The sequence below is a fragment of the Theropithecus gelada genome, chromosome 14 (genome assembly GCF_003255815.1).
Source record: "Theropithecus gelada isolate Dixy chromosome 14, Tgel_1.0, whole genome shotgun sequence".
In the NCBI taxonomy this organism is placed as follows: domain Eukaryota; kingdom Metazoa; phylum Chordata; class Mammalia; order Primates; family Cercopithecidae; genus Theropithecus; species Theropithecus gelada.
In genome coordinates, this window is record NC_037682.1 from 108,451,327 (window position 1) to 108,478,738 (window position 27,412).

The following is a 27,412-nucleotide window of genomic DNA, read 5'->3' on the forward strand; positions in this document are numbered from 1 at the left end:
TTAAATAAATGGTTACTTATGGAAAAGGTGTGGAAGCCAGATATATGAATGCACCCTGTTTTGTAGCTTTAACTTTGGAAACAAGTAATGTCTTACATAATCGAAACAATTCAGAATTGAATCAAACAGAAGAAACATTTCTAAATTGAAAGCAACCTGTAAAAAAGTCAGTAGATTCATGGTACATAATACCTAACTGTAAGTAAAGCTAAAGTATTCTGCTAAAGCAGCCCAACCAGACTAAGACAATTCTTCGTGGGATATATCCTAAGAACAAAAAGAACCACAAGTCTCCTTATTATTTGTAATACTACTGGTACTGTTTTCAATCAATCAGTCTCCCCCCTCATTCACATCAAAAACGTGATTATGTTAAAGTCATCTGGAACCACAATTTTCAACACAAAAGAAAAGAGAACTACAGATAATATTTAAGAAATAAAAATGCTGAAATCTTACATTTTAATTGGAATGTTAGTATAAACTCGTTTCATTTTCCTCTCTATTAAAAATATATATTTCATAGCTCTGTCCCCTCCTCAAAGCAATCATAACCCAGTAGCACTAACGAGCATCCCTGAGATCCATATTCTGGTCTTTAAATGTTATTTTCCATTTAAAGAAACCAGAGTTGGCCGGGCCACGGTGGCTCACGCCTGTAATCCCAGCGCTCTGGGAGGCCGAGATAAGCGGATCACTTGAGGCCAGAAGTTCAAGACCAGCTTGGCCAACATGGTGAAACCCCGTCTCTACTAAAAACACAAAAATTAGCTGGGCGAGGTGACGTGTGCCTGTAGTCACAGCTACTCGGGAGGCTGAGGCAGGAGAATAGCTTGAACCTGGGAGGTGGAGGCTGCAGTGAGCCAAGATCACACCACTGCACTCCAGCCTCGGCAACAGAGCAAAACTCTATCTCAAGAAGAGGGGAGAGGAGGGGAGGGGAAGGGAGGGGAGGTAAGGGTAGGTAAGGGGAGAGGAAAGAGAAGAAACCCAGAGCTCCTAGGAGAAACGTTTGATTCCATGTCTGGGACAGGAAATGTTCAAGATAAGCATAGGACATCTTGCCTAAAAGCAACAAAAATATCAAAGACTATTGAGTTCACATCAAAAGGACACAGGAGTCAGCCTGAAGAGGCTCCAGGCTCCCGTGGGCTAAGTGGAATACTTTCAGTATCAAAAAAAGAATGACTCAATGGACTGAAGCACATAAAATATACTAAAATCCATAATTGCACAACTATATTACAAAATAGAAAACCAACTTCCTTAGTCTCCACTGGAGATTGCTAGAGAACCAATTCATTATTCTAAAAACTGACACATACAGGAAAGGAAAGAATCAAGCATTTATCTTGCCATTGCTACAGTTTCTAAGTAGTTTATAAGGCAAAGTTCTTTACAGAAGAATAATAACTCATAAATGTAGAATGAATGAGAGAATTCAAATAATCATCATTTTGCAACTTCTTCTTTTTTTTTTTTAAGACAAATCTCGCTCTGTCACCCAGGCTGTAGTGCAATGGCGCAGTCTTGGCTCACTGCAACCTCTGCCTCCTGGGTTCAAGCGATTCTCCTGCCTCAGCCTCCCGAGTAGCTGGGACTACAGGTGTGCATCAACACGCCTGGCTAATTTTTGTATTTTCAATAGAGACGAGGTTTCACCATGTTGGTCAGGCTGGTCTGAAACTCCTGACCTCGTGATCCACCTGTCTCAGCCTCCCAAAGTGCTGGGATTTCAGGCACGAGCCACCAAGCCTGGCCTTGCAACTTCTAATGAAATAGCTAGGCAACTGAATGACAGGAGTAGGTAAAACATCAGGTAAAAGATTGATGGGAAACTTTATAAAGGATCAATTTGGTGAACAATAACTAAACCTGAAGATTATTCTAAGTATCACTAAAAGTGGGAAAACCAGATATTTTACAACTCCTGAAGAAGTGATGCAATAAAAAACTATGGAGCACTCCTGCTTCCCCTCCAAAAACTGAACTAACCAAATTCCTAAATGTAACTTCCACTTTCCAAGAAACACTGAACTACAGGAACATGTTGAATGACATAATAAAGATATGATCAGCCAAATTCCAAACGTAGGACACTTTTTAAGACAATCCATAGCATAGAAAAAAAGTAAATGTTTGTAGGGAAGACATGAGGTTGTTACAGATTATTTAAAAATTTAGATTATAAAAAACTTAAGACATTTTTCAACTCAATGGATGTATGGATTTGTTGCATCGTAATTTGTACAAACTATAAGAAGATGTTTTGAAACGTGCAGAAAGCTAAACATGCCCTGGCTATTACATGACAGTAAGGAATTACTGTTAACGCTGTTGTATGTAAGAATGGTATTGTAGACTGTAGTTTTGATTATGAATTTACTTTACCTAACTATAGAAGCTGGGCTGTTTGTAGACACTTGATAATAACAAACACAGGGTTACGATTCTTCACAGAAAGTAAATGCTAATGTAGGAGCCAGGCAAAAATATTCCTTTAAGTTTTTTTTTTTTTTTAGACAGAGTCTCACTCTGTTGCCCAGGCTGGAGTACAGTGTGTGATCTTGGCTCACTGCAACCTCCGCCTCCCATATTCAAGTGATTCTTGTACCTCAGCTTCCCGAGTAGGTGGGACTATAGGTGTGTGCCACCACGCCCAGCTAATCTTTGTATTTTTTAGTAAAGATGGGGTTTCAACATGTTGGCCAGGCTGGTCTTGAACTCCTACCCTCAAGTGATCTACCCGTCTCAGCCTCCCAAAGTGCTGGGATTACAGGAGTGAGCCACCACGCCTGGCCCTTTGGGATTTATATATACTCAATACAGCAAAAATAATTTGATTTGTTCTCTGAGGTTCTTATTTTTATGTCATGGTAGAAATGACTGGATGATCAAACTATAAATGAATGTTTTACTATAAAGTGAGGTCAAAGCACGGGTGGCTTCCTCATGCATCCTGAGCCAGTTACAATATAAATGCTGGTCACAGACCCGCCCCCGCCAGCTACCCTCCTTCATCCATGCGTCTCTTCACTTGCATGTTTCTGGCGGGGGCATTAAAAAAAAAAAAAAAGGATAAATAAATAAAATAAATGTTAGTCATATCTGATATTAAGAAAACAGAACAAAAAATGAATAATAATAAATGGGAAATTAATTAGGGAAATAAATGTAAGTCAATTATTCTGATTCAGAGTGATTAAAGTTCAGTAGCATGGTTACTTGCTTCTGTTAGGAAAGCCTCAGAAAATAGCTAAGTTTTGTTCGTTTGTTTTGTTTTGATTTTTTTGAGACAGAGCCTCGCTCTGTCCCCCAGGCTGGAGTACAGTGGCGCAATCTCAGCTCACTACAAGCTCTGCTTCCTAGATTCAGGCCATTCTCCTGCCTCAGCCTCCCGAGTAGCTGGGACTACAGGCACCTACCACCATGCTCGGCTAATTTTTTGTATTTTCAGTAGAGACGGGGTTTCACCATATTAGCCAGGATGGTCTCAATCTCCTGACCTCGTGATCCGCCCGCCTCAGCCTCCCAAAGTGCTGGAATTACAGGCTTGAGCCACTGCACCCAGCCAAAAATAGCTAAGTTTTTTTTACAATCAAAGGAGTAAATAACCTAGTGGGAAAACGGTAGTTTAGTTGTGAAGATATAAAGGATGCTGAGGATTAAATAAAAACATGTAAAAGAAAAAAAAAAATCCACAACAAACCAGTACATAGTAGTGCTCAAATAAATGTGTTGTATTCTTGAACTTCCAGGCAGTCACAAGATAAAATAACCTATGTGAAACACTTAACACAGTATCTTGTACACAATGGTTATGCAAGTTAGTCTTTCGGATCCTCTGTCCTAATAGTTCTTGAGTGACCCATGGCATCAATGAACGGCCTTGTGAGAAGTTCAGGGTTCCATACATGTTGGCACCACTAAGAAATGTTATTTTTTAAGACACTGAGAATGTTCATAATAAATCATACACTTTTCAACAGACTCCTCTTAAATTAGTAATTTGTTTTAAATGCCCATGAGTTCTGCCTGGTATTCAGGAAACTTAACTTGATAAAGTACTGGATTTATGACTTCATGGTCTCAAATAGGAAGTTTGGGGATATATATCTGAAGATATCATAGTGTGGAAGTTTTAAATTATAAGTTTAGTGGTTTACAAAACTAACCAGTTTCTCAATTCTGTTTGTAACACTAAACAAACCCACATTGTCATCACTGCTCCTTCATAATATAAGGCTGAATAGTATGTAAAAATAAACTTGATAAGTCAATTGAATGAGTAACAAATACTCATTAAATAACCAGTTACTGAAGTCTATGTATTACACTGCTTAGAATTCATAATCTTCAATATGTCTTCCTCTATACAGTTACCCAAAAAAGGTGCTTTCCCCACGTCAAAAACTCATTTAACTAAAATGTTATTAAAAAACATGCAAATTCCATGCCTGATTTGGTTATATTTCATTGTGACACAATAAGATACATTTAGTGAGTGCCTACTATATGTTAGACACTACATTAAACAAGGAAGACACAGATGAATAAAACTTAAACGCCATAATCAGCAATTCAGTGAGGTTCTTTCATTCACTTAGTATTTTATTCAACTTATCAATAAATATTTATGGAACATGCATTCTCTGTGGGCACTATTTTAGGTATTAAAGATTTAGTAGGCAACAAAAATGACAAAGTCTTTAATGGCATGTAAATTTTATTGACTCAAGACAATAAAAAAACAAATAAATATATGTCAGTTCATGATAAGAACCAAAAAGAAAAGTGAAGCAAGACAGAGACTACAGAGCAGTAGGCCAGTAGGAAGAATGAGATTTTTAGACAGCATGGTGAGCAGAGACCTCTCTAATGAGATAACATTTGATAAGAGACTTGTAAGAAACAGGAGAGACAGCCACGTGATATGTGGGAAAAGAGTAATTCAGGAAGAAGAAATGGAATATATGAAGGTCTTAAAGTGGGAGCACAGCGAAGGGTTTAATGAAGAAGAAAGATGCCAATGTGAGAGGGAGAGTGCTAGGAGCTGCGGTGAGAGACAGCTGGAGATCAAATTATATAATCTTATAGGCCATAGTAGGAATTATAAATTTATTCCAAATAGATGGGAAAGCCAACAGAAGTAGCTGAGTAGTAAGGTCCCACTTGAATTTTAAAAGAATCCTTCTAGCTATAATAGGGGGGTCAGGGCAGATTCAGAGAGACTATTTAAAGGCTACTGCAGTGATCTTAGCAAGACATGATTGTGACTTAGACCAGATTGGTAGTGATGGAGGTGGTGATAAGTGATTGAATTCAGCATATATAGTCTTCCCTCTCTATCTGTAGGCACCATAGTCATGGATTCAACCAACCCCCTTGGAAAATAGTGAAGGAAAAAGAAATGGACTAGAGTCTAAATTACCAGTAAAAGACAGACTTAGAAATGAAAAAAAAAAATTACTTCAAAAAGTGCTATAGGAGAAGTATGTTCAAAGTGAAGAAAAAAAAGGCAATTAGCTATCTGGCAAAATCAGTGCAGAGTTCACAGGGGGAATAACATTTGAGACGGGTCACAAAAGTTAAGGAGGGACAAAGAGGGCAAAGAAGGGCAGCGGGGTTTTTACATCAGGGCCAACACCTCTTATTGATAATCACTTTTCCAACCAACTCCTCTAAGACTAGCAATTCCTTTACAGGCCTCTTGAGGAAAAAAGGGACAATATTCCACCAGGGATTAGGAAGTAATGTAACTTCTTCAAGGTCACCATTAACAATACTATGCCATGTGCTTGGGCAGCTAGTATACTCCCTCTCTGCCTCTCTTGCCTTCACATTCATCAAAGACACTGACTGAAACCTAGTTTGTACTCTATTGCACCCTCCACTCAGATTCTACCAACACCTAGGGAATGCGAACATCAATGAGGATAGCTTATTTGACAGTTTGCTTCATGATTCTTTTAGCGTTCTTTCTCTCCAGTGACCTAGAACTCTAGCAATGTATAGCAACTACTCCTATGGCCACATCTTGAAATTGTCTTTGGTTGACGTTATTTTGCCTATGAAATTCTAAACTTCCCCCTCTCTTATCATAACCTTCTAAATTAGCACTATCAGCCGGGCGCGGTGGCTCACGCCTGTAATCCCAGCACTTTGGGAGGCCGAGGCGGGCGGATCACAAGGTCAGGAGATCGAGACCACGGTGAAACCCCGTCTCTACTAAAAATACAAAAAATTAGCCGGGCGCGGTTGTGGGCGCCTGTAGTCCCAGCTACTCGGGAGGCTGAGGCAGGAGAATGGCGTGAACCCGGGAGGCGGAGCTTGCAGTGAGCCGAGATCGCGCCACTGCACTCCAGCCTGGGGGACAGAGCGAGACTCCGTCTCAAAAAAAAAAAAAAAAAAAAAAAAAAAAAAATTAGCACTATCAAATAAAATACAATGTGTGCCATTTATATAAGATTTTCTTGTAATCACATTTAAAAGTTAAAAAAAAAGCACTCATTTTGAAAATCAATACCTCACTTTAAACCAATACATCAAAAGATCATTTCAGAATGTAATCAATAAAAATAATAGCAATGAGATAGGGTACCTTCTTTTTTTCATACTAAGTCTTCAAAATTCACTGTGTATTTTATACTTTATAAGCATATCACAACTAAAATCCTAAGTTGTCTATAGCCAAGGTGTAATGTAGTTTTATCAAAATAAGAGCTGTGTTTAATAGAAAAACGTTTTAGACTCTGCAGAGTGAAGAACTTGGCCTTGCCCAAAGAGAAGGCCTGGCCTTCCGTTGGCTTCTGGGAAGCAATCTCTGGGTTCTTGGAATGTTATGTCTGCTAGGAGTGTCTCTGTTTGTCTGGGAGCCTTGGGTCGTGCCAGAGAGTCTAACAACATGATTTAGGCTGGGATTTGCCACACCCATATAGTCTCAGGGTAGAGGCTGGATATACATTGTTAGCTACACAACAGCGTGACTTGATGTGTGGGCTTTGGGTCACGAGCATCAGTTGACCGAGACACACAGATCAATCAAGTGAGCAATCAATCAATCAATCAATCAGGCTTATGTAAAATAAAAACACTGAACACAGAGGGTCAGCTGGGCTTCTCTGATGGGTACTGCTCTGTACACAATGTAACACATCCATACCAGGAGTGTAACACATCCTGTATCCACATGGAAAGGACAACAAAAGTTCTGCATTTGGTACTTCTCCTGGACTCTGCACTTTCTTCCCTGGCTGATTTTAATCTGTACCCTTTACCTGTAATAAACTGGGAGTATATTAGCTTTCAGTGAATTTTGTGAATCCTTCTAGCTATTTTCAAACTTAACCAGTTTTGGGAATTTCCTGAACTTGTAGGTGACAGCAGAGATTGCGCCATTGCACTCCAGCCTGGGTAACGAGAGCGAAATTCCATCTCAAAAAAAGAAAAAAAAGAAATCCAAATATAAAGTGTTGTGATTACCTCTTTAAGCAATTTTATATCATTTAAAGAAATTAAGATAAGAAAAGAAAAATATATGTATTTACATAGTCTTTTACTTTTCCCTACATATTCGCCATTTCTGTTTTCTTTACTTACCCCTGTGGATAGCAATTACCATATGTTATCCTTTGCTTTCAGCCTGAGCACCTCTTTCATATGTCCTGCATAGATCTGCTAACAATAAATTATCTCAGTATTTGCTTATTTCTGAACATATTTATTTTGCCTTCATCCATATAGAATTTTTGATTTCACAGGATTTTTTTTTTTATTTCAGCACTTTAAATGTATCAATCCATTCGCTGTCTTCCAGCCTTTTTTCCCTCTGATGAGAAGTCAGCTGAAAATCATATTGTTGTTACCCTGCATGTGATGAAGTATATTTTCTCCTGCTGCTTGCAAGATTCTTTGTCTCTGGCTTTTAGCATTTCGACAAAGATTTGTGTTTTAGATCTAGATGTGGATCTCTTTGTGTTTGTCCCACTTGAGGTACATGGAGCTTCTTGAAACTGAAGATTAATGTTTTACGATACACATTAGAAGTTCTTGGTCATTACATCTTCAAGCATTTGTTCTTTCCCTTTCTCTGTCTCCTCTTCTTCTGGGCTTTCTATTGCAAATATGTTGGTACGTTTGATCTTGTCCCACAGATCTCCCAAGGCTCTAATTATTTTTCTTCAATGGTTTTCTCTCTGTTCTTCAGATTGAATTAATTACGTTTTTTTTTGTTTTTTTTTTTTTTTTGAGACAGGGTCTCACTCTGTTGCCCAGGCTGGAGAACAGTCACATGATCATAGCTCACAGTAGCCCCAAACTCCTGGGCTCAAGAGATGCTCCCATCTCAGCTTCCCGAGTAGCTGGGACTACAGGCATGCACCACCATATCAGGCTATTTTTTTTTTTTGTAGAGACAGGGTCTTGCTATACTGTCAGGGCTGCTCTCAAACTCCTAGGCTCAACTGATCCTCCCGCCCTCAACCTCCCAAAGTGCTAGGGTTATAGGCATGAGCCAGATTGAATTTTTTAAAAAAATATTTCTTCAACTTTATTGGTTGTATCTTCCGCCATTTCAAATCTTCTGTTGAACTCATCTAGTGAATTTCTCATTTACTTTTCAACTCTAGATTTTCTATTTTGTTCTTTTTTTATAGTTCCTATTATACCTTATCTATTTGTGAAATCATTGTCACCATATTTTCATTTAGTTATTTAGACATGATCTCCTTTAACTGTTCAACATATTTATAACTACTATGACGTTTTCACTAAATTTAACATCTTGGCCACTCAGAGACAGTTTCTATTGACTGCTTTTCATCCTGATTAGGGTTTACATATCCCTGGGTATTTTTCTCTTTTTTTCTTTTTTTGAGACGGAGTCTCGCTCTCGCCCAGGTTGGAGGGCAATGGCGCAATCTCGGCTTACTGGAAGCTCCACCTCCTGGATTCACGCCATTCTCCTGCCTCAGCCTCCCGAGTAGCTGGGACCACAGGCGCCGCCACCATGCCCGGCTAATTTTGTTTTGTATTTTTTAGTAGAGACGGGGTTTCACCATGTTAGCCACGATGGTCTCGATCTCCTCACCCCGTGATCCTCCCACCTCTGTCTCCCAAATTGTTGGGATTACAGGCGTGAGCCACCACGCCCAGCCGGGTATTTTTCTTTAACATACCATAATTTTTTTAGAAAACTGATATAATACATCACATATTAAACCGATTCTGCACTATGATTTACCCCCTGCAGATTACTGTTGTCATTAATGAGGTTTTTTTTTTCTGTTTTTCAGTAACCTTCCAGCAAATAATTTTAGAATCTAGCTTCCCATGGTGTGCCACTGTTGATTTCTCTGCTGAAATGTTGTTTAAATTCTTCTTTTTATTTTTTAGCCTGGCTTCCCTGAAGTCAACCCCATGTCTACATAGCTAAGTGTCCAAGCCAGGTAGCCACTCATCCTCTGCTGATTAATCTGTTTAATTCTCAAATGGTTTGCTGTGCAGTTTCCTAACAGGTCTTGGTATGCCCCAGCCCAATCCTTCCTCCAGAATGTATGGTAATAATTCAGGGTAAAACTCAGTTCCTCATTCACTCACTCACTCACTCACTCACTCACTCATTCATTCAATAAACAATTACTGATCTTTTCCAGCAGCAAGTACTTCAGTCCAACAGTAAGAACTAGAGAACAAAAATAGACATGGGGATACAACAGTGGGCAAAACAGACATGGTCCCTAAACTTGTGAAGTTTGATGTCTAATGGGACAGAAATACCATTAAATAATTACAAAATTAAATGTAAAACCGTAACTGATATAAATACTATTAAGAAAGGCTATAGTGGCCGGGCGCGGTGGCTCAAGCCTGTAATCCCAGCACTTTGGGAGGCTGAGATGGGCAGATCAGGAGGTCAGGAGATCGAGACCATCCTGGCTAACATGGTGAAACCCCGTCTCTACTAAAAATACAAAAAACTAGTGGGGCGAGGTGGCGGGCGCCTGTAGTCCCAGATACTCGGGAGGCTGAGGCAGGAGAATGGTGTAAACCTGGGAGGCGGAGCTTGCAGTGGGCTGAGATCTGGTCACTGCACTCCAGCCAAGACTCCCTCTCAAAAAAAAAAAAAAAAGGCTATAGTACAGTAAGAGGGTATAAAGGGGGGTTTGGTCAAGTCGAATAAGTCACATAAAGTCCTTCACTATTGACCCTTCCCTGAATTACCAGACTCGTTTTTTGCCATTTTCTCACATACACCTTTTTAACCCTACTAAACCTCTTAAGGAATATGGAATATGCCGTGCTGTCTCTAATCTCCAAATATGTTAAACAAGCTATAGCATGTCTGAAATACCTTGCTCTCCCTAGTTAATTCCTGCAAGTATTCCAAGATGCAGTTCTTGCATTACTTCTTTGAATCCTTCATACCACATGTGATGTTCATATAGGTCACTTGATCTCATTGAGGGTGGTCAGATCCTCCATCATATAAGTGCTTTTCCCCTTTATAAATGGTTAGGGTTTTGTGGGGAGATGGCCTGAAATTGTGCCAATATCCTGTCGTCATATGTATCAGTTTGGTAGGGGTGCCATAACAAATTACCACAAATCGGGTAGCTTAAAACACGTGGAATTTATTCACTCACAGTTCTGGAAGCAAGACATCCAAAAGCAGAACCGTGCTCTATTTAGAAACCCCAGAGGAGGCCGGGCACAGTGGCTCACGCCTGTAACCCCAGCACTTTGGGAGGCCTAGATGGACAGATCACCTGAGGTCAGGAGTTTGAGACCATCCTGGACAACGTGGTAAAACCCCGTCTCTACTAATAATACAAAAATTAGCTAGGCATGGTGGCACATGCCTGTAATCCCAGCTACTCAGGAGGTTTAGGCAGGAGAATCACTTGAACCCGGGAGGCGGAAGTTGCAGTGAACTGAGATCGCACCATTGCACTCTAGCCTGGGCAACAAGAGAGAAACTCCGTCTTGAAAAAAGAAACCCTACAGGAGAATCTGTTCTTTGTCTCTTCCAGTTTCTTATGGCTGAATCACCCCAATCTTTTTCAAGACTGTTTTGGCTATGTTGTGTCCCTTGCAATGCCATATAAATTTTAGAATCAGGTTGTCAATCTCTACAAAAAAGTCAGCTTAAATTCTGATGGAGATTGCGCTGAATGTGGAAATCAATATTGCCGTCTTGACAATGTTAACTCTTATAATCCATGTACATGGAATGTTTTTCCAATCATTTAGATCTTCTTAAGTTTCTTTCAATGTTGTTTTTACACTTATTAATACTTTCCAGAGTATAAGTTCTGTACTTCTTTTGTTAAATTTATTCCTAAGAATTTTATTCTTATTGACGCTATTGTAAATTGAATTGTTTCCTTCTTTTCTGGATAGTATTTTACATTGCAAGGGTATAGAAATACAACTGATCTCTGTATACTAATCTTCTACCCTGCAAATCTGCAGAACTCACTTATCAGTACTAATAGTTTTTCAGTAGATTCTTCAGGATTTTCTATATATAATATCATGTCATCTCTGAATAGAGATGGTTTTACTTCTTCCTTGCTAATCTAGATGCCTTTAAAATCTTTTCCTTGCCTAACAGTTGTGGCTAGAACCTCCAGTACAATGTTTGGATAGAAGTGGCAAGAGATTAAACCTTTTGTTTCTGCTCTGAGTGGGAAAACATTCAGTCTTTCACCATTAAGTATTATGTTAGCTGTGGGTTTTTCATAGAGATCCTTCATGCGGTTGATGAAATTATCTTCTATTTCTAGGTTGATGGCTGTTTTTATCATGAAAGAGTGTTGGATGCAATTTACTTATGCCCGGGAGGAGGGGGGGGGCGGATAGTACACGTGTGTGTGTGTGTGTGTGTGTGTGTATGAAATGTTGGATTTTTTTTTTTTTTTTGAGACAAAGTCTCACTCTGTCACCCAGGCTGGAGTGGGGAATAGCATGATCTTGGCTCACTGCAACCTCTGCCTCCTGGGTTCAGGCGATTCTCAAGCCTCAGCTTCCAGAGTAGCTAGGATTACAGGTGTGCACCACCACACCTGGCTAATTTTTGTATTTTCAATAGAGACGGGGTTTCACCATGTTGGCCAGGCTGGTCTCAAACTCCTGCCCTCAGGTGATCCACCCGCCTTGGCCTCCCAACGTACTGGGATTACAGGTGTGAGCCACTGCACCCAGCCAGAATGTTGGATTTTGTCAATTTTTTGGCATCGTATTGAGATGTCATGTTTCTTTTGTATTCTATTAGTATCTATCCCAGGAACCTTGTTTTTTGGTTTTGTTTTGTTTTTCAGACGGAGTTTTGTTCTTGTTGCCCAGGATGGAGTGCAGTGGTGTGATCTTGGCTCACTGCAACCTCTACCTCCCAGGTTCAAGCAACTCCCCTGCCTCGGTCTCCCAAGTAGCTGGGATTACAGGTGTCCACCACTATGTCCAGCTAATTTTTTGTACTTTCAGTAGAGATGGGGTTTCACCATGTTGGTCAGGCTGGTCTCGAACTCCTGATCTCAGGTGATCCAACCGCCTCGGCCTCCCAAAGTGCTGGGATTACAGGTGTGAGCCACCACGCCTGGCCAATCCCAGGAATCTTTATTGTTCCTGGGATATCCCACAGGGCCACAATGTATAATTCTTCCTATATGTTGCTGGGTTCAGGTGGTAACTATTTTGTTGAGGATTTTTGCATCCATGCCATATTGTCTATAATTTTTTTTGTACTGTCTTCTGGTATTGGTATCAGAGTAATACTGGCCACATAAAATGGATGGAAAGTGTTCCCTCTTCTGTTTTCTAGAAGACATTGTAAAGAATTGCTATTAATTGTTCTTAAAATGTTTGGTAGAATTCTGCAGTGATTCCACCTGGGCCCGGGATTTTCTTTGTGAGTAGTTTTTTTGATAACTACTTCAATCCCTTTACTTTGATATCAGTCTATTCAGACTGTCTATTTCTTCTTAAGTCAGTTGTTTCAACAGTTGGTATCTTTCTAGGAATTTGTCCATTTCATCTAAGTTATCTGACTTTTTTTTTTTTTTTTGAGGCAGGGTCTCACTCTGTTGCCCAGGCTGGAGTGCAGTGGTGCAATCACAGCTCACTGCAACCTCCACCTCCCAAGCTCAGGTGATCCTCCCACTTCAGCCTCTCGAGTAGCTGGGACTACAGGTGTGCACCACCATGAGTGCCTAATTTTTCTATTTTTTTGTAAGAGACGGTGTTTCACCATGTTGCCCAGGCTGGTCTTGAACTCCTGAGGACAAGCAATCCACCCACCTCGGCCTCCAAAAGTGCTAGGATTACAGTCATGAGCCACCAAGCCCAGCTGATTTGTTGATATACAGTTGTTCATAATATTCCTTTATAATCATTTTTATTTATTTTTTTAAGACAGGGTCTTGCTCTGTTGTCCAGGCTGGTATGTACTGGCACAATCATGGCTCCCTGCAGCCTTGATCTCCTGGGCTCAAGTGATCCTCCTGCCTCAGCCTCCTAAGTAGCTAGGACCACAGGCTCATGCTACCACACCCGGCTAATTTTTTATGTTTACTAGAAATAAGGTCTCACTATGTTGTCCATGCTGGTACTGAACTCCTGCACTCAAGCAATCCTCCCACCTCAGCTTACCAAAGTGTTGGGATTATAGGTGTGAGTCACCACGCCCCGCCCATTTTTATTTCTTAAGGGACTGTAGTAATGTTCCTTTCTTTCACTTCTGATTTTAGTCATTTCAGTCTTCTCTTTTTTTCTTCTCTCTCTCTCTCATCAATCTAAAGATCTATCAATGTTGTCGATTTTTTCAAAGAACCATCTTTTGGTTTCACTGATATCTTCTATTGTTTCTCTATTCTCTGTTTCATAATTTCTGCTATAATCTTTGTTATTTCCTTCTTTCTGCTTGCTTCAGTTTTAGTTTGTTCTTCCTCTTCTAGTGTCTTGAAGCAAGCAGAAAGAAGGAAATAAAGATTATAGCAGAAATTATGAAACAGAGAACAGAAAAACCACCAACTATAATGGAATGAAACTGGAAATCAAGAGTAGGAAACATTTGGGAAATTCACAAATACCGAAAATTAAACACCACACTTCTAAATAAATAATGAAATAAATAAAATATCAAAAGCGAATTCAGAAAATACTTTCAAATGAATGAAAATGAAAATACAGCATACTAAAACTCATGATATGCAGTCAAAGCATGCTTAGAGGGAAATTTATAGCTGTAAAATGCCCACAGTTTCAAAGATCTCATATCAATAACCTAAGGAGCTATGACTACAGGTGCATGCCACCATGCCCAGCTAAAGGCTGGATTCTTCTAGTGAAGTTTATTTCTCTATATTCACAGTGTTCAGCCTCTAGCGTGTTTCCTCTGGAACAGGCAGCTTTGGCAGGCCTACAGTTAGTTACCTTGGGATCACAGTGTTTTTGCTAGGACTTTCTCCCTCCCGTTTACTGACCATATCCAGCTGTTAAACTCCACTAATTGCTGGCTGATTGCCCTTTTGTTTTGAACAATGCCCTGGGGCACAAATTGGTCTACAAACAATACAATCAAATTCTGGTTCCTTTGAAGAAATATTTTTTGCCATCAGTGTTTTTTTGTTTTATTTTTGTTTTTATTTAAGACAGGGTCTCCCTGTGTTGCCTATGCTGGCCTCCAACTCCTAGGCTCAAGCCATCCTTCTGCCTGAGTAGCTTGAATTACAGATGTGCACCCAGCAAGTGATTTATTTTTATTCTAACCCCAGAAAAGGTCTTTCTAAATTAATTCATTGGTTCTCTCCTGCAAACTAGCAAACCTACCATTTGGCCTGTTTCATGAATCTCTTCTCAAATGCCCTTTACCACAACCTCCACAACCTCTTTCTTTTCCTTTTTTCTTTTCCCTCTACTCTTCTTGAGAGTAGAATCAGGTTTGAACTTCTTCACTCCCTGTTTCAAATGAAGCCAGTTCCTTTGGGAAGAAGTTAGGAGCTGTTTTACGGTTTGTTTTTCTCCGCAGGTAAAATCTCAGAGTTAGGGCTCTGGAGCTGGGGTTGGGGACAATAGTAAACTTCTCTGAGTGACACACTCCCACTCTAGGAACTGACAGTTTAGTGGATGGAGAGCGAGGGGGAGGACAGCAGCCTGGGGTCCTCTCAGCTTGCCTCTCCTAGCAGCTTGAAACCACTGTCTTAAGACCCAGGGCAAGAGTGGTCTGGGTCCTAGTATTCTCGGCATACCTGATCAAGTTCCACAAGTGGGGGCTGAGTAGAAGAAGAGGCCCCCATCTCTTAACTGCACTTCTCCAGGACTCAGCAATAGGCAGCTGGGGGCAGAATGAGAAATGCTGATGTCCAGATCCTCCTGGGAAGAAAGCTGCTATTCAGATGCTGGAGAGAATTAAGGAGAAGCGACAAATAAAAATTACAGGAGACCACTGTTTTCTAATAAACTTCTGCACTAGGCACCAACAGACCAAACTTAACATCAAAATGGAGTCACTCATGCTAAAGTTCCAAACCGAAAACTAGGTTGTTATCTGACCTGAGAAATCAGGAGAAAGAGGTAACAGCCAATTTCCCAAACAGCCCAGTCTAAAATCTTTAATTGGCACAATGAAGTTCCTCTGCTTTAATCCTTAAAAAAAAGGTAGCCTGAAGTAACCTGATGTTAAGTAATTAGTTAATTTTCTATTATTCTGTTTAAAAGTAAGCAATACACTGTTCAGACTTCTTAACCCCTTCTGTCTATAAGCCAAACTCTTCTGCTCAGCTTACTGAAACACTTATTCTATGAAATGAAATGTTGCCCAATTGTAGAATTGCAAATAAAGCCAACTGGGATCATCAAACTAAACTTGTAATTTTGTCTTTTGACAGGAGGAAGCCCTGTGTTCTTGGCTGCAGTAGTCTGGACAGGAACTTCCACACTGCTGACCAGACTTTGTTTCTTACTGCATTTGCACAGATGCTCTTGAATAATGTTCCTTCATTTTCTGTTTTACCCTTAGGATGATTTCCTGAGACTTTAAATGACTGGGTTTTGTTTTCTTTAATAGTTTTCACTTGTTTCAGCAAGCAAGGCAAGAAAGCAGAGCTCCTCACACCGTTATACCAGAAGTTGATCTCCCATTCATTCTCTCACATGAAGGCGTAAGGAAGCCCTGTGCTAGAGCTCTATATGTGCGAAACTATAACACAAATATTCTAGATCTTACCTTTTACAGACCTAGAAACTGCGTACCAGAATCATCTAGTAATTTGCTCTAAGTAAAAGTGCAAATATAGGTGACAGAGATCTGATTCAAACCTAGGTCTAAATACATCAAAAGCCCAGGTTTTCTTGAATAAGCCCCTTTCATCTTTTTTACACAGACACTTTTAAAAATCAGAGCTCATGAGACAGTTCTATCCCTGTGCGGGCTCAATAATTTCTTTAGGTAATACACTATTTTCTTCCTCATCTGGATCTTTTATAATAATATTACTTAATAGTATCAATAACATTTCAAATTCTATTGTTATATATTATACAATATGTTATAATACATAATTATAGATTAGTGCAAAAGTAATTGTGGGTTTTGCCATTACTTTCAATAACAAAAGCCACAACTACTTTTGCACCAACCTAAAATATTTTGTTTTTAAAGTAATATTATCAGAAGTGGTATTCTGTTTGTTCATCCCTTAAGGTACATTCACAGGAAGTCCATGACCAAGAAACTTATCTCTCTAATACTGCTTCCTGCTGGGTGCAGTGGCTCATGCCTATAATCCCAACACTTTGGGAGGCCAAGGCAGGAGGATTGCTGGAGCCCAGGAGTTCAAAACCAGCCTGGGCAACATAATGAAACCTAATCGCTATAAAAATTTAAAATTTAGCCTGGCATGGTGGTGTATACCTATAGTACCAGCTACTCGGGAGGCTAAAGCAGGAGGATCACTTGAGCCCAGGAAGCTGGGGGTGCACTGAGCTGTGATCCCATTACTGCACTTCATCTGGACAACAGAGCAAGACCCCAGCTCAAAAAAGAATACATACATACATACATACATACATACATAAAATCTACTTTCTTAAAGAGTAAGGTAGATTGATGTGCCCTGTGTTTGGGTCTTTTTTTATTACAAACATTAAGATGACATTGTCAGGCTTCTGAGCCAAAGCTAAACCATCATATCCCCTATGACCTGCATGTACACATCCAGATGGCCGGTTCCTGCCTTAACTGATGGCATTACCTTGTGAAATTCCTTTTCCTGGCTCATCCTGGCTCAGAAGCTCCCCCACTGAGCACCTTGTGACCCCCACCCCAGCCCACCAGAGAACAACCCCCTTTGACTGTAATTTTCCTTTACCTACCCAAATCCTATAAAACAGCCCCACCCCTATCTCCCTTGGCTGACTCTCTTTTCGGACTCAGTCCACCTGCACTCAGGTGAAATAAACAGCCTTGTTACTCACACAAAGCCTGTTTGGTGGTCTCTTCACACGGACGCCAGTGACAGACATGATCTTTTTTCTCCCCAAATTACCATTGGTTCTCCACCAATAAATATCTTTCTATGAGTTAAAATACCTAACAGGCAGCTCAAGGATTTGGAAGATGTTTGACTTTTTATAGAATAAAACTTGTAAATAGGTATCTTCCAGCCTGAGCAATATAGTGAGACCCCCACCCCCTCCCCGTCTCTACTAAAAATTTAAAAATTAGCCAGGTGTGGTAGTGCACACCTATAGTATCAGTTACTCAGATGGCTGAGGCAGGAGGATCGCTTGAGCCCAGGCAGCAGTGAGCTAGGATTGCACCACTGTATTCCAGCCTGGGCAACAGAGCGACACCTTGTCCAAAGAAAAAACATTATCTAGATACCGAAAGTTTTCTATTTGCCTTTGTGTACATTTGTGATCTTAATTAAGGCAGGTTTATCATAACGTGCCTGGAATGTCAGACCATAGTATAGTCTCCCAATAACATGACTGCTATTTCTCTCTCTCCAAATATTCTCTCTTGTGCTTTCATTTTCTGTTTCATAAATTTCCATATAACCATGCCCTCCCTCCAGGGCATAGCCTTCCCTGATCTCCAAAAGTTAACCAAACTGCCATCTGCACCACTGTTCTCTACTATACAGAGTTTACAGTTTCCATTCTCATCTTCAAAGTAATATGTTGATTTCCCTGTCTGTTTTCCACCAGATTTCTCCACAGAAAGGAAAACCAGTGTCTTAATTGAGTCAGCATCTCCAAGGCACATGACTGGCATATAATTATCATACATACTGAAAGCCTACTATACCTTCTTGACAAACAACGTTATCCTTCCAATCTTGTAATGCTTTCATTTCTTTAAAATAAAGTATCCCCTCCTATACTATATTGAGTCTAAATTTCATTCTATCACCATTAGCTTTAACATTAACTAGCCAATTAAATATAAAATTAAGAAATAATGATACCTCTTTTAAAAAGGACTAGCACTTATCCTAAAGATACTTTGATACAAAAACATACTAGATCGCTAGAGAAACTTTAAAACACAAACACACACACACACACACACATCCATGCCGCCACAACTGAGTAGTCATTAATAAGAAGATTCCATTTTTTAAAAGTGATTCTATGCTTTCAAATACATTTTTTCAGCATGCAGGAAGGAGCAAATGTTTAAAATAAAAATTAAAAAACAAATTTTAAATTAGTAAGTGCTCATATTGATAAATTTTTTTAAAAATAAGGAAATTAGACAAATAAGGTATATAAAGAAACTTTTTTCTGTAGTTGCCAAAAGAAAAAAAAAAGACACATCAATTTCGCTTTGGAAGTTTACCCTTTAACTCTACTTGGCTCCATTTATCACTGTTATAAAAAAAACTTTTAATCAGTTTTTACCACCTTAAAAATCAGATTTGTCAGTAACAAAGTTTCTTGCTTATTTCTGACGTTGTGCTGAAGCTAAGTGTGAGAGGCAGAACCCCCAAAATTACAAGAATCATTGAGGGGAATGGTGAACACATAGTAAATAATATAGTTACACCTTATATTTAAACAAAGTTTAAGGAACGCGCTGGGGTGAGACTGTTTGCTTTCAGTGGCTCTTTCTCACACAACAGAGACCCACATACTTGTGTGAGTTCTGTCGCACTTGGTAACCTCAGTGAGAACCTGCAAACTGGAAAGACCCTAAGTCCCACGTTCAGAAAGGATGCTTGTTTTTGGAGATCTTTAATCTCAACTGTCAGCGCCTGACTGAAATAAACAAAACACCTTTGCTAAGGAAACAAATGTGTTGAAGGGATTTTACCAGATTAATCGAAACAAAATGACTTGGTTGATAGAAAATGACAGGACTGAAGAACAGCATCAGGTGACAAAGGCACTGACCAGCTATTAGAGTGTGCTCAACAGCTGTTTAAAGAATGCAATAAGTGTACTTACCAAATATTTCCCCTCCACTAGCATATTCTGTCACCAGATAAATCATCCGTTCTGTCTCCATAACCTGGTGCAAAGGCAGGAAAGTGACAGACAGTGACACAAATGATAGGCTGATATAGGAAGAGAAACTAATGACTCCTCTTTTCTCATTTGAAATATTAATAACCACTACAGATTAAAGAAAATTTAAAATTTTGGGGGAAACAAATATAAATGTTATTAAGAAGAAAGGGAAAATTAGATATTCCTCCAAGTTCTTAAAAGTAGGAAACATTCATTGCTTGAGAGAGATAGTCCTTTTGATGTTCCATGAGGTCTCTGCAATCTCTTAAGTTTCATAAAACTGAGAGGCAAAGAAGTTGTCAAGAACCAAAACTTAAAGTTCAGATTCAACATCAACCATTTGAAGCACAAAAAATGCCCCATTTAAAAAAAAAAAAAAAAAAAAAAAAGCCTTTGGAGAAAATAATGGGAATCACATTAAGAACTCCACAGAAATCACATATGGCTTTCTTTTTGTAATACAAATGACAACTTTCCTTTCCACTGCCCATTTATTTGTAAAAAAGAGAGCAGTGATTTAAAATACTCAACCTTTTAAAGTAACGCAAGTGATTTGTGTTTTGTCTTGGTCCCTTTGTTGCTCCTTTTAAAAATTCATTGTAGTATGTTGTCAGTCCTTTCTTCCTTTTTAGATTTTCCGTCAAACATTTTTAAAAGTAATAATGGCTATATACACTCATTATGAAACAAAAGACCAAAGGCTTTCCTCTTCCCAGTCTCCTCCATCTCAATCCCCAGAAGAACACTGTTCACTGCTTATTGTATATCTTTCTAGAACAGTGCTGTCCAATAGAAAAATAATACGAACTGCACATGTAATTTTAACTTTTCTAGTAGCCACATTTAAAAAGGAAAAGGTGAAGATAATTCTAATAATATTTTTTATTGACCCCAATATATCCAAAATATCATTTCAACAATTATTTTTAAAATTATTAACTTTTAGTTTACACTTAAATTAATTAAACACAGTTAAAAATTCAGTTCCAGCCGGGCACAGTGGCTCACGCCTGTAATCCCAGCACTTTGGGAGGCCAAGGTGGGTGGATCACTTGAGGTCAGGAGTTCGAGACCAGCCTGGCCAACATAGTGAAACCCCGTTTCTACTAAAAATACAAAAATTAGCTGGGCGTGGTGGCATATGCCTGTGATCCCAGCTACTTGGGAAGCTGAGGCAGGAGAATCACTTGAACTCAGGAGGCGGAGGCTGCAGTGGGTAGAGATCATGCCACTGCACTCCAGCCTGGGCAACAGAGTGAGACTTCATCTCAAAAATAAATAAATAAATAAATAAATAAAAATTTTTCAGACCCAGCTGCCAGAAAGCAAAATCAAAGCTTGAAAGAAGGCACTGCTCAAAGCTAGCGCTGGACCTGTGGAAATTCTCATAGGCTAATCTTGGGGAAGACAGGCATACCTGCAGAATCCGGTTACAAGGGTAATACCTATAAGTCAACGTCTTGAAAAAGGTCAACCTAAGCCCCACAATTATTTAAAGATGATTTATTTTAAAAGGTAAGGTCAAGAAATGTATTGAGTCTATCAGAATAGGAAGGAAGCCGAGGTTAGACACCTATGAGCTCACAGATACAGGTCTTCAGGCAACACCAGGAAGCTTTCATAAGTTTGCTTGTGGGGTAGAACGTAGGTGTTGTTCAACATAATTTAGGCTGATAAATTTCAACAGGTCTGCTCCTGTTGACCTAATTTCATTATGTGAGCAGCTGGTGCCAGGGAAGAGCTCTAACGCTGTCGTTTTAACCACACATATTAACATCACAACATGTTTTCTTTTCCATAAAATTAACAGGCTATGAAAGCTTGCCCGTAGCGCCTTGGGTGTACTTTCTCCACTCTTACACACGGGCCTATGTCTGGGCTAGTAACCATTTACTACAGACTAAGAGCAGCAAAATAACCGAGTGGGTGGCCACTTCCTTCAGAACGAAGAGATGGCTGTTCTGGCAGAAAGCAGCAAGTAGAATTGGGCCTATGCAGAGGCAAAGTTTTCGGCTGCCAACACTTTGCAATTTGAGAAGCATCCCGAAGCCCCACCTCTCCCAAAATATCTCTTCCACCAGCCTGCTAAGTCAAGGTCCTCTCCTCCGATTCCGCCTGAAATTCCAGCCATCAGATTTACTGCTTTTGTAGTTAGGCTAGGGAATCATTTTGATGATGGCATAAAATATGCATGTTTCTTGGGAAGACTTAAAAAAAAAAAAAAACAAAAAAACACTAAAATAGAAATCTCTCCTCTTGGACAGATCTGGTCTCTTGATTATCAAAATAATTACTACCTTGGAAAACTAAGTCTAGGATCCTATTAGAATAGAAAAGAGGTAGGTTTTGATTGATGCAGGAAGCAATCCTTTGCCATAACAATTTACAACATGATCACAGAAACTAGTATTCAAATAATGCTGTTAAAAAAAACCCCTTATATTCATCTCTAAATTTTCACCTCTCTAAATTCTCTTCTTTTTGGACTTCCCATCCTGTTTTAGAATTCTGAACTAAATAAAATAAATTCTCATCATCTTCTGAAATAATCTTTTGTGCAGTTCTTGCTAAGAATGGTATCGAATTTTAAAGAATGAATTAAAAAGACCTACCTGGGTAAGGAAAACTTACTAGTAAATGGCCAGGGGAAACTTGAGGATACTAAGCGCTGAGTGGGTAAACAGAAGGGTAGGAAAGACAGTAGGATTAACATAGAAACAAAAAAAGTCACAGATGTTCACCCACCGACATTTCTTCAAAGGGAGCCATACATACAACATTCTGGGTTCTTTGCAGCTATCTGCTATATACTAATGATCCTACCTGATAGAGCCTGATGATATGGGGGTGGCAAAGCATCTTCATAATTTGAACTTCCCGGAAAATCTTCTTCAAGTTTTCTTCATCGAGCTGGGTCTTATCTATGATCTTGATAGCAACCTGACAACAGAGGGAAAAAATTTACTCTGATGCATTATTAAAAGCAGTTTACTAAGAAAAATTAGGTTCACTTTAAAACATTATGTTCCATAAAATATAAGCTGCCAGTATTTTGTTTACAGCATGTCAGTGAGGAAAATTAATTTACTCTTTTTAAGAAGATAGGAAATGGATTCCTAGCAAGTTGGCTCAAAGGAACAGACTCCAAAAGCTAATGGGTCGTCTGCCATTTCTTAAATTGCTTATATGGTAAAATCCTATGACAAAATACTTCATTACTCCACAGATGTGGTTATGGTCTGGGTCAAATCATGTTTCAGTGCCGAGTGGTGTGTAGGGCCTCTCATTAAGGCAAGAAGCTTTAAAATAAAAGAAATTTTTAAAAAGGCAAGACGCTTATATCATAAGTACATGGTGTCTTACTAAGGTTCTATGAGAACTTTCACAGGGGCTTTTCATGTCTCAACAGGTGCTTGTAGAACTCAGTAACAATAATAATAGTAGCAGTGATGGTGGTGGCAGCAGCAGTAGCAGTGGCTACTATATAGGAAATGTTTACTATGGGCCAGGCATAATTCTTAGTGCTCTGCAAGTACTAACTCATTTAAACCTCCTAACACCCACATCATCATTAACCTTGTTTTAGAAATACAGAAACTGAGGCACAGAGATTAAGTAATTAACCCAAGAGTAAGTAATTTATACCTAGTATGTGGCAGACGCAGGATTGAGGCCTAGGTAGCTTGGCTTTAGAATCAAATTGGTAATAATAATGTTATAAGAATCTGAAGATCTTTCTTTAGCATACATGCACTGCGTCATAAAACATATCTTTCCAATGTGCCCGCTTTTAATAAGATACTCATCAGCAAAAACATTTTAATGCAGAATGAAAGACGAAGGACTTTTAAAAATCTACGAAATCTAAACTTCCTCCGTGAAATACTTAAAATATTTACGTTGCTCCAAAATATGTCCATATCTCAGTTTCAATTACCTAATCAGTATGGAAGCAATACTGGTTAGATGAAGAGCCCAGACTAGTCAAACTCTAGTCCTCTCCAAATCTTAACATTCTAAGATTCTATGTACCAGAGAGGTAAAGGGAAAATATACAGTACTTACTGAGGGGAAAAAAAAAAAAAAAAAAAAGGAAAACAAAATTTCAAAAGTAAAAATGTTTAGCTCAGAGAAATAAAGACTGTTTGGAGCCATACGTGGCAGATTATTCAGATGTATAAATGACTGGCATAAAAGTAACTTTATTTGAAGTTGCTTCACGTGTTAAAATGAGGACCCATGGGAGAATGGCACAGGGAGATAAATTTCAGCTGTACTTAAACAGCATTCAAGCCATGCCTAATGAGGAAGTGTGATGAAACCAGCTGGGTGTGACTGGAGCTATAAGGATTAATCAGACATAGCCTAAACTTCAAGGAGATCACAGTCTAAAAGGGAAAAAAGATGTGTGGAACTGAAAACAATGCAGCATTGGTAGTACAATCAATGGAGCTATGCACCAGATATAATAACAGAACAGAGGATGGTGAATGACCTTCACCTATAGGAGAAAAGGTCGAAAAAGTCTGGGAAAGACTTCACAAAGAAAGCAGAATTTCACTACAGAGAGAACTGGGATAGGCAGAGAAGAAGGTAGAGAATTTAATGAGGATCTCACCAGCTGCCTGGTCTCCTATAAGTCTTGGACCATATAACCCTTGACCACCTCCATTTCTACTTCTCCTCATTACTGCACCCGATCACATACAAGACCTTAACGCCACAACTGGTCTAGCATCTCCTGCTTCTCTCAGGACAGCTCCCAAAACAAAACAAAACGAAACAAAAAATCATGGTACACAATGTCTCTTCCCAGAACAAATAGCTGGGTCTTAGTAGTCATTATTAATAAAATCTTACATGTGAAGGGCACTTGTAGTGTACAGAATGCTTTCATAAATATAACAAGCTTAGAAACTTGCAGACATATCCCCATAGCAGAGGTGCCAAACAGCTGTAATCCCAGCACTTTGGGAGGCCAAGACGGGCAGACTGATTTGAGTCCAGGAGTTCAAGACCAGCATGGGCAACACGGTGAAACCCCATCCCTACTAAAAATTTTTTTAAAAAATTAGCCGAGCATGGTAGCATGTGTCTGTAGTCCTAGCTACTCAGGAGGCTGAGGTGGAAGGACAGTTTGATCCCGGGAGCTGAAGTTGCAGTGAGCTATGATCGTGCCAGCAATGGAATGAGACCTTGTCTCAAAAGAAAAAAAAAGAACTTCCGAACAGGTGCGTTGGAAATGGGTTACAAGCGAAAATGGATCACCTCCAATCTCAACTTTCTGTGCATGCCATGATGTGCAAAAGGTGGGAAGAACTGCCAGGACTTATTTATCTTAATAACAGAGGGCATCAACTGTCTAAGGTCTGTGCCTGAAATCTTCCACCTCTGCCCACCCCCTACTAATTGATGGCATGTACAACGTAATTGGGGAAAGGCGAGTGGCCTTCAAGGTTAACTTACAAAATTTTTGCAGTCTTTCACCTCCAAGAGAGTACTGGATCACAGGGAGTTATATAGCGGGGCCTCCCTGATTCACAAGGCACTCACTCTAAATTTCATTTGTATTCTGAAGCAATAGGACCTTCATAATGGTAAACAGAGATTGTGTGGCTCCCAGTCAGCCACACAATCATGTGGGTAAATAACAATAGAGTGAATTAAATGCATTTCTGACTTACCATATTTTCAACTTACAATGGGTTTACTGGGACATAACCCGTCATAAGTCAAGAAATATCTGTACTCACAATAATGCCTTTTGTTGGCTATAATTAACCATAATTTATTACATATTTCCAAATGGCTGAAGGAGATTTGAAATGTTACCAACACAAAGAAATGATAAATGTTTGGGGTAATGGATATCCTAATTACCCTGATTTGATCATTACATGTTGTATCCATGTAGCAAAATATCAAATGTACCCCATAAATTTGTACAGTAATAAATAAATAATACATACATACATGAATTTTAAAAAGAAATGTATTTCATCTTTTCAGGAAAAATTGCACTGAATATAATCTGTTCTTAGAAGGCACGTACAAAGAAGTTTTAATAGATTAGAACATCAAAATCCTGTCTACTTTTCAGTGAGAGTTCAGATTCCAGAAGACATTGAAAAATGAAGCTTTGGGCCAGGCACGGTGACTCATGCCTGTAATTCCAGCACTTTGGGAGTTCGAAGCAGGAGGACGGATTGAGGCCACGAGTTCAAGACCAGTCTGGGCAACAGAGTGAGACCTCATCTCTACAAAAAATAAAAAAATTAGCCAGGTGTGGTAGTGTGTGCCTGTAGTCCCAGTTATTCAGGAGGCTGAGACAGAAGGATTGCATGAGCCTAGGCGATCGCTTGAGCCTAGCAAGGGTGAAGTGAGCCATGATCATGCCACTGCACTGCAGTCTGTGCAACAGAATGAGACCCTTTCTCCAAAACAAAAACAAAACAAAACAAAAAAAACAAAAGTGAAGCTTTACCTAGCAGTTGAATATAGTGTTGAAAGCAAGGACTCTGAAGTCAGGCTACGTAGATTGAAAATCTTGGAACTATCCCTTAATATATAACCTAGAACAGGTTATTTAATTTTTCAATGGCTCCCTATCTGTAAAATGTGGGCAACAATGGAACCTACTTTAAAGGGATGTTGGGGATTAACAAAGCTAATACATGCGACCTGAGTAATATAATGCCTGGCACAGTAAACAGGCAATATATGTTAATTACAGGTACTGCTGTTGTTATTTTATTTTCTTCTGGAATTAAGCCTTCAACTTCAGGCATTCCTTGGCAAGGATTAGATTTGCTTCACTAAGCAACATAATCCTGGATCTGAAACACATCAATTCCTTATTCAAGGGGCAAATTGAGGGACCAAGAAGCAAAACAGCTAACAATTTGTGGGCAGCATTCAGAACCAACTGACTGCCGCCAGCTGATGTGGGAAGAACATGGAAAGAACAGAGCTGGAAAAAAAAAACAAACGCATTCCATTCAGGAAAGTCACAGTGAGCCATAGGATGGAATCCACAGTAAGACCTGACCCTGAGGGCTGTGCCAGAGAGACAGGGGTCTACTTCTTCACAGCAGGCCAGGCTCCCCTTGCCAACCCTACCTACTAGCTAACACCTGGGAGGAGGGAACTTATTGCTGCTTGGCAATGGCATAACCGCCTGATAAGACCACTTAACAGAGAAAGGAACTCAGCTCCTACCTTAGCTGCAAACTGGAAAGTGGGAGTTTTCTAAAAAGCAGAAAAATAAAGTTGGAACAGAGAAACTGCCAAGTCAGATAGCAGGTGGCTGGCACACAGGTATGATTATTTTGAGAGTACCTAAACAGATAAATGAGTATGAGTTTTACAGCTACAGATTACTGAAGGCTATATAATAAAGGTTTTGGTGTAAAGTACACACTAGTTGCTTGAAAAATTGAATGTGTCCACAACAAAGAAAAATCAGTAGGGAAAGAAAAGATAAACTCTCAAAGAATGTTTTTATATTGGGGTTGAAAATCTATAAATCTCCTAATTGTACTTACATATGAAAATTATAACAAATAAAGAAGAAAACTTCCAACATGTTACCAAGAGACCATGTATTTCCTCAGTTTGCCTGTTCTACACAGAATTCTTTTATCTTCCAAAGAGCATGATTTTGTAAATTGACATTCTAATACTAATTAAACATCACACTGTGTCAACTATGCTACTAAAGAGATACAGATTGTGAGAGTCCTTAATTTCCCTACTCAAGACATTCCCATTCAACAAATTCTTCTTTTTCAATTGGCATGTGGTAGGAAAAAAATTAAATTTAGATCATGCCAAATTTAAAGTCATAGTTCTTTATTATTCATTCTATAAGAGGAAAAATTACTATTTCCCCCTTTTAGTT

The 27,412-nt window shown here is 39.3% G+C and overlaps 1 protein-coding gene across 5 annotated transcripts in view; it reads right to left on the bottom strand.

Annotated features, from left to right (window-relative positions):
• Nucleotides 1-27,412, bottom strand: part of SIK3 (SIK family kinase 3) — a 258,789-nt gene that overhangs the window by 95,560 nt on the left and 135,817 nt on the right. For 4 of the 5 annotated variants that reach the window (XM_025355478.1, XM_025355477.1, XM_025355474.1 and 1 more), the window contains exons 2-3: nucleotides 22,336-22,452; nucleotides 19,450-19,513 (exon numbers count right to left, since the gene is read on the bottom strand). In XM_025355478.1, coding sequence (XP_025211263.1) covers nucleotides 19,450-19,513; nucleotides 22,336-22,452 — 181 coding nt within the window. Of the gene's footprint in view, nucleotides 1-15,245; nucleotides 15,370-19,449; nucleotides 19,514-22,335; nucleotides 22,453-27,412 lie in introns of all 5 variants that reach the window. The other variant, XM_025355479.1, reaches the window with a different exon arrangement.